Genomic DNA, 12001 nt, shown 5'->3' with positions numbered 1-12001 from the left:
AGCCCAGAGCTCAAGCCCAGGCTTAACACTTAATGTAGGCAGAGCCTTAGGCAGTCAGGTGCTGCAGTCATATGAACAATAACAATAAAAAGTAGTCCTAATGGAGCTCAACCAGCTCAACTTATTGAAGGGAAAAAAGGCTTTTGCCCACAGACCACAATTACCTAAACAGGAGATCTCTCAGCAACACAACAAAAAGCAGAAACAACTGTATTCAGTGGCTAGAAATCAGTGTTCGGCGTAGAAATAAAAGGCAAAGTGGTTTAAGAGGGAGAAGTAATAAAATCTGGAATAACATGCCCAAGGATACAATAGTCAATCTACTAGAATGTATGAATAAAGACTTGATATCTTTCAGAAACATATTAAGTCATCCATAAGTTTTGGGGCTAATAGCCTTGATTACCATGTGCACATTCCCTTAGAGACCAGAGGATCATAATGGTTCCTTGCAGTCTCAGACCAGACTATACATGAAAACCAAGACATATACAGCATGTGTCCTCAGGAATCATTCTGCCACCCCACAGCTAGCATCAGCATAATCTTAAGCTAAAACAAAATGGTGTGAAAACTTTTTCCAGGGTCAAACCAATTCATTACAAAACACCCAGTTTCAACACTGCTCCAACAGAAAACCCAAACGCTAATCTGGTCTGCAAAGCACAGGTTCTATGAAACACAGCTCAATAGCATTGCTACGTCATACCAGCCTGCACTGAAGTGGGTGTCTGCTTGTGAGACCTGATCAGCTTTGTTCAAATGTTGGGCTTTCTCCCCGTAAAACACAACCATGCTATATTAAATAAAAGAACTGTTTTGAAGCATAGATTCCTGTACTACCCTCCAGGCAATACTATTTTCTCCTCCAGCACCTCTCCAATTTTTCAAGTGATACTTGGTCTGCAGCAACTGCTGTTGTTAAAAAAATGTTATGAAAACTTCAAGATCTCTACTGTTTTTAACAGCATTATTTGTCTATGCCCAGGATTTTCACCATTCTCCCAAAGGAGCTACCAGAATTTATACTACAGAAGAATGACTAAATTTGCTTCGAGGAAGATGAAAAGCTAGATAACCTACATGGGTTTCCCAGTTAATATAACATGACAAAAATGCTAAATTAAATTCTAGGCATCCTGTAAGTCCACTGAGCTTCACCGTGGTTTTCACCCCATTAAACAGTGACAGAAAACCAGTGCTGAGCAAAGTGACAGCCCATGGGATAGCCTGTGCTGCTCACAGCACCACCTCCCTATTATCAATGTTACACTACTGTACGAGGGTGCAAAAACATACACAAAACCCCTCTCTAGCACCATAAGTCCCCGGGCTGATGTCTGGCACTTACTCCCTCCCACACTCCCCAACAACTGGAACTATTTACTTAGGTTAATGCACGCAATTGTGTCTGATCTGAACAATTTCATTTTATCTTTCAAGGGATGATACTTACTGAGGAATCATAGAATAGTTTGGGTTAGAAAGGACCTTAAGATCATCCAGTTCCAACCCCCCTGCCATGGGCAGGGATGGCTCACACCAGACCATGTCACCCAAGGCTCTGTCCAACCTGACCTTGAACACTGCCAGGGATGGAGCATTTACTACTTCTCTGGGCAACCTGTGCCAGTGCTTCACCACCCTCACATTAAAGAGCTTATATCCTTCTATCTAACCTGAAGTTCCCCTGTTTAAATTTAAACCCATTACCCCTTGTCCTATCACTACAATCACCTGTAACAAAGGTAACTGTGACAGCTGTACAGCCCACAACTGTCATGGAAAGCCTCAACCTTCTTTGAGGGAAGGGCTGTTAATATCCAAACTTGGGGAAAAACACACAAGTAGAAATCATGCAGGCTAGAAACAAAGCAAAAAGGCTACAGACAGCAAGGAAAGAATGTACAGGAAAAAAAGTGTAGAAATAGCCTGTGATTGCTTCCTTGCAGGTATCGCCTTACCTGATGCCAGGGAGGCCTTGAGTCTCATGGGGAAAGGCCAAGGACATTGGAAATTACGAGCAAAAAATTAGGTAAAAATCAGACCAGACGATGACTTAACATTCAAGACAAGAACATCATCAAGGAACAGCAAACAGAGCCCTACACAACTCGTCCTGCTCTGTGGAGTCCAGGGTGGCATGGACATTAGTGATGCCTTGATGCCACCCTTCAAGTCTTCACCCAAGCATGGGTGACAGTTAAATCTTAAAGGCTCATAAGTGGCACAAGACTTTGCCCTCTCCACTAACAGCACCAAGGAAAAATGACAGCTAGAGGACACTGACTTCCCCCCCCCCGCCTTAAAATCTTACTCTCTCTTTGGAAATGCACAAATTCATTTCACACAGACTTCATTTCTTTGAACATTCATCACATAGTGAATTCTGAAAACTATAAACTTGAGCTTGACTTATTAAAGTGAAAGGCTTTCTGTGCCTGTTAAAATGAGCTGATAGTAAAGGATGTTTGACCGTTCTTTGCCTTCACATGTCCATGAAAATGCTGTTAAAGACAAAAAGTGCAAAATTACTTTTGAGATTACCTTTACTAAAGCTGTAGTTTTCCCTCAGTTCATAGCACAGTAAGTTATTTACACAAGAAGACTGTACATACTTTAAATATGGAAAATGAAGAATGACTTACAAAAAATGAACACTAACTTCTATTTACTCCCCAAAAATGAAAACTAGTAGTAGCTCATAAAACCAGGAGAAGATTTTTACCATGATGCTTTTAAATGAATTATTTCAGCTATATACATGTGCAAAGAGCATACTATGTCTGCAACTAGAATAGGTTGAATTTGTGTAATTCATCAGAAACCACATAGGGTCTAAATGAAAACATATACTGTAATATAGGAGAAATGCTGACAATTAACTACATGGAAACAAGAGGTATTGGTTAGTGTGACAAGCATGGGCCCTGAGTTGCCAGAAGCATGAAAAGGATAAGGACATGCAGAGGGAGATAGAACAATTAAAACTGACAGGCATCTCAGGTCTGTCAATGACTCCTTGTAGAACAAGGCATCCTCTTCAGCTGACAACATGCAGAAGAGCAAATAACCTAATAACCATTCTTGATCGTAACCTTCAGAGCTAATTGCCTCATTCAAACTTCTGGTGTTTTAGCCCTGATCCATAGTAAACCCCGGCAGCAAAATAATTAATTTGATTACCTACACTCTTCTAAAGCTGAGTAACTTTAAAACAAACAAAAAAAATCCCAACAACTGTTGAATTCTCTAACTCTTACCCTGCCAGGAAAAATAAAGATCAGAGCAAGTTCTGAACACATTCATCAATCTCACACAGTCAGGCAGTGCTGTATCATCCCCCCAGCAACATCGCCAGCCTGAGCACCTGCCAGTGTAGCTAATTCCCAGTAGACAATGAGCTGTGCTTTGGGAATGGGACCTGGGCATGCAATCCTCCCCAGTACATGCTGCCTAATGCCTCAGTGGTGGCAGCTTTCAGTCAGAGGCAGAGAAGGAAACAAGATGCTACATACCCTGTGAATTGCCATCTGACACATCTGCTTTTCCCATGCAGTACTGACACTGTGAAAGGCAGAATCAGAAAACCTGCCAAGAGGGCAACTTTGACTTGCATTTTAGACACTCCAGTGAACAGTATTTTCTGCCAGGTCTGCTGGAAAAAACTGATGAAGTTCTTTTTACCATTTCAAACTAGATTAACAGAATATTTAATTAAGTCTTGCTTATACAGAGAGAGATCTTGTCTCTTACGAATGAATTTATTATTGTTATTTCCACTGACAGTACAAAAAAATGCATAACTATATATTATGGCGTCTGAAGTTTTTCTTTCCATGCTCTCCAAACTCTGCTCAGCTGTACCAAAAGGATTCAGATTCCACCTCCCAGCAGTTACAGCTTACTTACATCATGTGTTTGGAAAGGAGATTTTTCAACAGAGGAAGCGAAGCGCTTAGCCATGCCGTCCAAGACTCCACGGATCAGTGCCCCTCAGCAGCATACAGACCACCACCGTGACATCACACTTTCCACAACATGGCTCCCAAAGATGCACATACCAAGAGAATCTGGAGTTTCAATCTTTGTTTATTTGTTCAAAAGAAAGTTGGTTTTTCTTCTTCTTTTGGGTAGCTTTTCTAGGGTTTGTTTTACTTTGCTTTTTAAGAGCTGTATTACTTTCAAATCTTACTTTTTGACACTGAGAAAACCAGGTGGACCACCTGAGATGAAACATTTCACATGCAAACACTCACCAGTGATAGTAGCAGAAGACATGCTGATTAATTCACACCATAATAGTCAGGGCTTCCATTAACACAACTAAGGGCTCATCAAGAAAGGAAAATGTGAAATTGTTCCATTGCTGCTACTCTGCTGGAATGCCACATTCTAATCACTGACTGGAGTATAGTTGAGTGACACAAGGGAGAGAAATGCTTAACAGAAGATGAAAATAATATAGTGTTCAGTGAAGACAAATGATTGATCCAGGCACACCCACCCCACCTCCTGCTTCAGCCTGAAACAGAGATTCATGATTTAACCAGGTTTCCCAACCTGCTGCCTGCAGAGGCCCCAGCCTGGGAGGTGGCGCCAGACAGCAGCTGCTGGGGTCTGGTAGAATTTGGCACAGGGAACAAAATGGTCAAATATTAGAGATGCCTAAATTTCAGTGGAACTCATTTGTAAAGTACACTGACATCCCTGCCTTTTTTTTGTTTGTTTGTTTTTTTTGTTTTTACATCAACAATAATCTACAAGTCACAAAAAAAAAAAGGTCTGCAGCACTCTGATGAATGGTACAAGCAGAATGTCACAGAAACACAATTCTCAAAGGGGTTTCCTGACTCTGAGTTTAGCCTCCTGCCATTCCAGGTATCTCCTTACTTAGTTTATTTAAAAATAACCACCAACCCCCCAAAAAAAGAAAAAAAAAAAAAAAAAAAAAGGCACAACAAACCCCAGCCTCTCTCTAGTATAAATTTAGAGGATTTTTTGTCTTGATTACTTCTTCTACAAGACTGTTTTGCAATCCTATTCTGCTCCAATTAAAACCTTTCTGTAATTTTCAGCCTATGTTTTCTCATAGCAAATTCAAACCCAATTGTATTCCACTCTGAATATCTTGTCTTGTTTTCTAGTGTTTGTTCCACATTCAAGTTCTACATCTGTGCAATATTCCAGGCAAAAAAATGTTCTCATTGCCTTGGTGGTATTAATTTCTCACCTCTACCATAACAAATACCTTTCCTGATACATTCTAGCCTTGCATATTTACCCTTCCCTCATCCATCAGAGTGCCTGCTCACCATCATCCTATTTCAACTAGTACATTCTGAGATACTGCAATTAACTATTGGGTTCCTAGTCCTCTTACAATTTCTTGTTACGAATCCCCCAAATCACAAGTTCCGTGTTACCAACCAAAGTCTTGACATTATTACTATAACATGGCACATGTATTTTGCATACTAGTCCTGTAAATCATCCAAAGCAAGTCTACTAAACTGCAAAAGAAGGCCTTTAAGAATGGTAGAAGTCATCAAATAAATGAATGAATGAAGACATAAATCTGGACTGACAAAGTCACAGAGCAACATACTGGAAGGAGCAACCCTACTAAAAAGCCCCAATGGACATACAAGAAAACTTTACATTATGACTTGAGAAAGTGTTAAGACTAACAGCAGCTACAGAAGGAAGGCCTCCCTAAGGAAGCCAGGGGATTTAATTACATAAAATCTCAAGAGACATCAAAATAAGTTAACTTTTAAAAAGGCAATTGGGGCAGGGGAGAGGGTGGGAATTACCAATGAATAAGGAGCTGCCTACAAAACAAAACTCATCATCTCCTACCACAGCACAGAACAGACAGCACTCACATCTCTCCTGCTACAAAGGGTGCCAAGTATCACCACCGAAACTGCCAAGACTCTCACTAACTTTTCTATCATTCAGATTGGACTCAGCAGAATGCTCCAGCCAGTGCTGCATGAATGAAAACCAGAAACAAGGACGGGTGATAGTGACTGAGGAGAAAGCAGTTAAACATGATTTTTAAAAAAGAAAACTCACACCTCTTACAGAGACCCCCTTTCCCACTGCTCTGGGGAGTCAGCAAGCTCTGGATTGTAATTAAAGAAAAACATGAACATGGAAGTTATCAAATTACGCCTTAGCACCTGCTCTGTCACACCTGTAACACCATCCTTGGTTTACAGCAGCATGCTGAACGTACTGTTTCACTAACAATGCCAAATACTGATCTCATTTTAAAATCCCTTAATCTTAAAGCACCAGGTGTGAGGCAAATTAAAAGATAAATCCAGAGCAAGTTTAGTGTTTTCTTATCTATGGAAGAGGTATTCAGTTGTTCATGACCAGTGGTAGATTAAGCCATCCTTACATCCAAATTGTTTGCTTACTTTTTCCTAATGAAAGTTTATCCTTTAGAGAATCTGACTCTTAAGAAAGCAAATTACTTCTTCCCCCTTCCAACTTCTACAGGTTCCTTAGCAAAGCACACAAAGGCTGTATGTACCTCCCATGCCTGTAATGGATGAAACAGTGACCAGTGAGTGATTGATTGATGAACTAGGGAAGAGATCTTATGAGAGAGAGATTCTGCCTTAAAGAGCTCACAGTCTGCTTTTACTAATGTGCACTGGATGAGGTGGTATTTTATTTACCTGTTATAGACTTAGAGAGCTTTGACTTTGTCATTTAATCTATAAAAATAATTTTCTGAGGTTTCAAAGTAATTCATGGCAGTGATTCTTGAAAACAGACATGAACATACAGCAATATTTTAACAGTTTGACATAAAGATACTGGATTGAATAAACTGCACACGAATACTGCTTTACATCTTTAAGTTCCAAATCTGTAACTGCTTGATTCATGGCTTGTTATAGTCCTTCAAAGTTGCTTGGTTTATCACAGCTCTTTGGTGTCTTCAAAAGATTTATTGAAAGGTTTTTTTTTCCCTACTTTCCCCAGCTTTTCAAAGGCTGACAGGCACACAGTTGAAGAAATCCATGGTAGTGCCTCTTTTTGTGTCCTGTAAGGCTTGCTGGACCTGTCTCACTTCCATGCTGCAGGTAAAGCAGTAACCCAGAACACACTGAAGCTTTCACTGAGTAAATCACTTCAGAATTACTCTAGTATAATTGCGTACGTGAACAAATGAAAGAAAATTGAAGTCAGAAGGCATTTAAAATAAATAAATAAAAGTTCCTGTAATTAATCTGCTCAGCTACAGAAGCAGACTGTCATCTTCCAAAATACATTAAATTCTTCTATATACGGTGCTTTTGCATCTGGAATAGGAGAGCTATCTTCACTCACTTACCAGGGAAGGTCATCAATCCAAACCTACAGTCATGGAAGTTTGGCTTGTTTCTGTGTTTGGGCTAGATCACAGGGGGACAGAGATCTTTCTCACCAGCACAGGTCATGAGTAAACAGCCCTATGGTGGTAAAGCTACAGTTTCAACAAGAGCATTATTATACCATCAACTGTAAATCTACACAGCCTGTGTTCTACCACTTCCAATCCTACATACAAATGAGAATAGCTCTGCAGCTTCACTTTGGCTTTCACATTTTGAAAAGCCATTCACTATCAGTCCTGCAAAAGATGAGCAGAAAACTAGGAACAAAGATCCAAAAGAATAAAACTGACTGTGGTATTAGTATAAAAGAAAAAAGACTGTTCATTAGCCATGGGAACTGCCATAAGGCACACAAGACTATAGCAGGATCCTGAAAACAGCAGCATTCTAAGGAATTGCTGGGATTGTCCACACGAGAGCAATTAAAGGACATGATCAACAGTGGTCACAAAGTCCTTAAACTGTTTTCATACCTCTGTGTAAAACAAATTAGTAACTCCTATACTCGCCTTGTGACATTATTGTAAGTGCTGGACTTACTGCAAAACATTGGTAAGTGTTGTATTACCCAAAAAGAGAAAAAGAAAAAAAAAAAAAAAAAAAAGAGAGACAGGTAAAAAAATTTCCACTGTTTTCTATTTCATATGCTGCAAAATGATTTTTCAGTTACTTACATTTAGACCGATGCATTCCCAAATTTAGGACCTTTTTAAAGTCACAATCACTGAAAAACCCACAACACTCACGATTCAGAAACTTGACTGCAGCTCTACTGAAGTTTCTATTTCATCAGTTTCCATTTCAAACAGCTTCAACTTGTGTTTAATCTCTTGTCCTGCTGGCTTTTTCAAGGTAGGGAAACAAAGCATGCAACAAGCACACAGTAAAGAACGATGATCTCATGCACAAAACCAAGAGAGATCTGAGACAGACATCCAGTTTCCAGTCCTGTTATGGATCTCTAATGATCCAAAGTAAATTACTACACCTCGATAAGCCTCAGTCCTCAATTGCAGAGTTGTGAAGACTGGTTAATGGTGTTAGCCACTCAGACCCCAGAATTGAATGTTTAAATAGAAACAAATAAACCAACCTGCTACACAAGTCAATTCAATTCAGTAGTTCAATAAAGAACTACTGGTAATAAACAGGCCAGGATGACACCAACACCTAGGAATCCAGAAAGCAAAACTTACAGGACCAAGTTCTCTGTTATTCATTACTTCTCAAGCAGGTGCCTTTTGGAGACAAGTGCAGCATAATACCTTTATTTGTGAAGGATGCAAGAAAAAGATACATTCAGACTTGTAATGAACATAAAAATCCTAATGAAGCTGCTACCTTGTCAATCAGGTGTAGGCTGCGACAGCCAAAAAAAACAGGAAGAGTTCCAGCAGAGCAAAGAGCACTGTATCAACTCTTGGAGTAAAGACATCCAAAAAATCCTCTGTGTGTATAGGGTTTATAACAGCAAACAAACTTGAACAGGCTTCCTTTGCTCTCATGAACTTCTGACCAACCAGGAAACAACAAGACTGGTAGTCAGCTGCTTGTTGCTGTAAACCAAAACAGTCACTCTTGCCTGCCCCCCAAAAATGGCAGCACCAAAAAGTGGTAAAACAACAATGAAAACTGTCTTCCTTTGGCCCTTACAGGCTTTGCACATATATACTCTCATGCTAATGCTGAATGCCATTCTGTAAATCTGATCTCAACATCTAATTTTAAGTACTGAACTTCATTCATTAGCCAAGATGCAACACAACACAAAGGCCTGCAAATGCAGGGACAGCACACAGCAATGCTGCACTGGTGGAACTCCCTCAGTTAAATGCTAGACAAGGCAGCAAGTCATGACATTTTATGTTTTATTGAGAATGGCCCAATATTTATGCACATCTCAGAATCTGTGATCAGCAGTTCAGGTACCCTAAGATGTATTTCTTACTGTGCATTTATAATCTTGGCTTTATTCCCTGTCACTTGCATTGCACATAAGCAAGTTGTCTATACTGTGCCATGTTACCTCATTTTTATTGAGCATACTTGTTCTTCTGTTTGTGGGCAATTAACTCAATTTGTGACAACTAAATTTCAACAACCAGTTTAAACTTCTCATCAGACTTCTGGCATGGGTTGTAAAAAGCCTGCCAGCAAACTATGGCCACAGGCAGCAGTTGTTTTCACCAGGGAAACCCATTCTCCAGTGAGATCCCTCTCCCACTCCACCACAGGCAGAGCCAACATACAGCAGCTTTTCAGCTACCTCTACTGTGTAGTTCTCTCACCTACATTGCTCAGGAGAGGGTATACCCTGTAAGAAGTGTACCAGTGGTATGCATTTACTGGAGGAATGACTCCAAAATACACAGTGCAGCAATCTGCTCAAGAACTCAGCACAGGCTTCTTTCAAATAAGAGAGCACTTTGTTCTCCCTGGCCAAACAAGCAAAACATGGAATAAAAAGGGCAGAAGCAGTTGCTGCCATTCATACACAGCAGTTGACTGAAGAAGCCGTGTGGGTTTCAGGACTACTTCACATCTTTCCTAAACCTTTTTGCTGAAAAATAAACAGAAGATCCAACACTGCTGCCTCTGAAGACACAGTCTATTTTCTTACCCCCACATGCTTTATTGTTGTCTCCCAGGCCTCCCCCCCTCAGCTAATTTGTCTGGATTACCAAAAAGAGGGATACCCGGACAGTGGGACTGCTTGCTCTGATCTGTCAATACAACTGTAAGGTCAGGGTGCAGAGATAGTTCTTTACTGCGTGCATGTATTTAAAAAATACTGCAGACTCAGTTATTCTTCACATGACAGAAACATTCCAAAAGTTAAACTAATTTTGTTGATTTTGCTTTTCCTTTTTATATCTTCTCTTCGCCCTCTAAATTATTCTAGTCTGTGCATCAACCCCTTGCAGAATCTCTCTCGTTGTGGCACCCAGACACCCATATTTGCCTCTAAAGTTTCATCTTGCCTAAATTGGAGTCTTTCTCTTAGGAGTACACAGCCTGTTACACTGCATATTACCTTCAAAAAGAGCCTGAAGACAAAAAGACACCTGAGGACTTAAACAGTTCATTGATGTTCTGCTGCAACCTTTATTTAAATGCATGATTTGGCTTAGATGGCCTGAACAGACAAGGAACAAATCAGAAAGACTAAGTGTATGACAAAGACAAAACCAAAATTCCATCCCAGATCACGGCAATAGCTCAGAGCAGCAGGTCTGCCTTACATGGGAATGTTTTGATTGTGCAGCCAGAAATCTAAATTCTATAAAGTGGCATTTTTATTAGAACAGCAGCCCTTTATCACATTTGTGCAATGTTTTTTAAAGAGCTTATGGCCAAGCCAGCATAGGAAAAGCAGAGAACTGAAGCACAGAGCAAGGCACTTGCTAATAGCACAGGCAGCCCTGTGGCAGGGCTGAGAACCGAACAAACTTCCTTACGTGTGAGAGTCTTGCCCAAGCTAAGCTGACAATGAACATTTGTGCAGAGTACTTCCCCAAGCACTCTGCGGACAACAGCTATGACACATCATATCAAAAGCTGTATGAAAACATACAACCTATGCTAGCTAACACTAAGCAGCAGCCAGTGCCCTGCCCGGATCCAGCTTTCCTAGCTGTCAATTCTAGTCATTTAGTCTTTGCTTAAATTCCCCCATGAGGTGACCTTTACAAAATTCAGCTTGTCTGAAAAGAAACTCAGTTACCAGCAATATCGTTCCTTGGGACAGCTCTTAAAGCACAATTAAAGTAAAATAAAATTATAAGCAAATGTCTTCCAGTCAAGTTCAATAAAAGACAGTAATACCTTTATTTTCTGGTGAATATGTCTCAGTGAATCTGCTGTACCCATGTCCATGTTGTCACTGATGCACACAAAATCCAGCTTCATTTTTGTGTCCAAGTTTAACATCTTCTGGATTTCCTTCCTTGTAATCACAATGACCTCTAGGATAGAGGAAAGTGGGGTGAGATGAAGTAGAAAAAGAAAGTATTCACCACAAATAGGATACACTTTTTATTTAGAAAGGCTGATGGACCGTCAAAGGCTTGAGTAGCATAATGGGGTTCTACAGGAACCCAGCTCTTGGCAATAGTAACTTTTAAAGAAAAGAGTTAAAAGTCCTAATGCATATGAAAACAATCCCTTCTGCTTTGTGGGGGTGGAGGCTGTCACTGAAAGGGACACATCATGTGAGTGGCATGAGTTAGCAAGACACAACAGAAACATCTTCTGTCATTAGGGAGCAGCTTCAAACCATATGTCCTCAAACAGACCAATGAGACCTTGCATTAATGTCTCCAATGCTTTAGAGCTTTGTCTTTTGCCCACCCTGATCCAGTATAATTCTCTGCAGACCCCACCACCAACCACAGTAATGCAATACAATGGTTAAACTATTTCTTAGCACCATCTTGGCAAGAAGTAGAGTAATATGTGAGCAACTAACTCATTCCAGCTACAAAAGAAAAAAGGTGAATGTGTATTTCAACGGTATCAACAGTGGCACGAAAGTGAAAAGTGAAGGATGTGAGAACAGAAGCTTTGCAAGGAAAAGACTGAGAAAACAAAACAGCAAGAAA

General features: G+C 40.2%; 1 protein-coding gene across 1 annotated transcript in view; it reads right to left on the bottom strand.

Annotated features, from left to right (window-relative positions):
- The window catches only part of EIF2B3 (eukaryotic translation initiation factor 2B, subunit 3 gamma, 58kDa), a gene marked incomplete at its 5' end in the record, with an annotated part of 83526 nt that extends 72161 nt beyond the window's left edge, over nt 1–11365 (bottom strand). The window contains one exon of the mRNA XM_010016383.1: nt 11226–11365. Within this exon, the coding sequence (XP_010014685.1) occupies nt 11226–11365 (140 nt within the window). The remainder of the gene's footprint in view (nt 1–11225) is intronic.
- Nucleotides 11366–12001: the final 636 nt, after the last annotated feature.

Source organism: Nestor notabilis, unplaced genomic scaffold (assembly GCF_000696875.1).
Source record: "Nestor notabilis isolate BGI_N333 unplaced genomic scaffold, ASM69687v1 scaffold11406, whole genome shotgun sequence".
Taxonomy (NCBI): domain Eukaryota; kingdom Metazoa; phylum Chordata; class Aves; order Psittaciformes; family Psittacidae; genus Nestor; species Nestor notabilis.
Note: the sequence above shows the minus strand (reverse complement) of the source record. Positions and strands in the feature narration are given on the sequence as shown.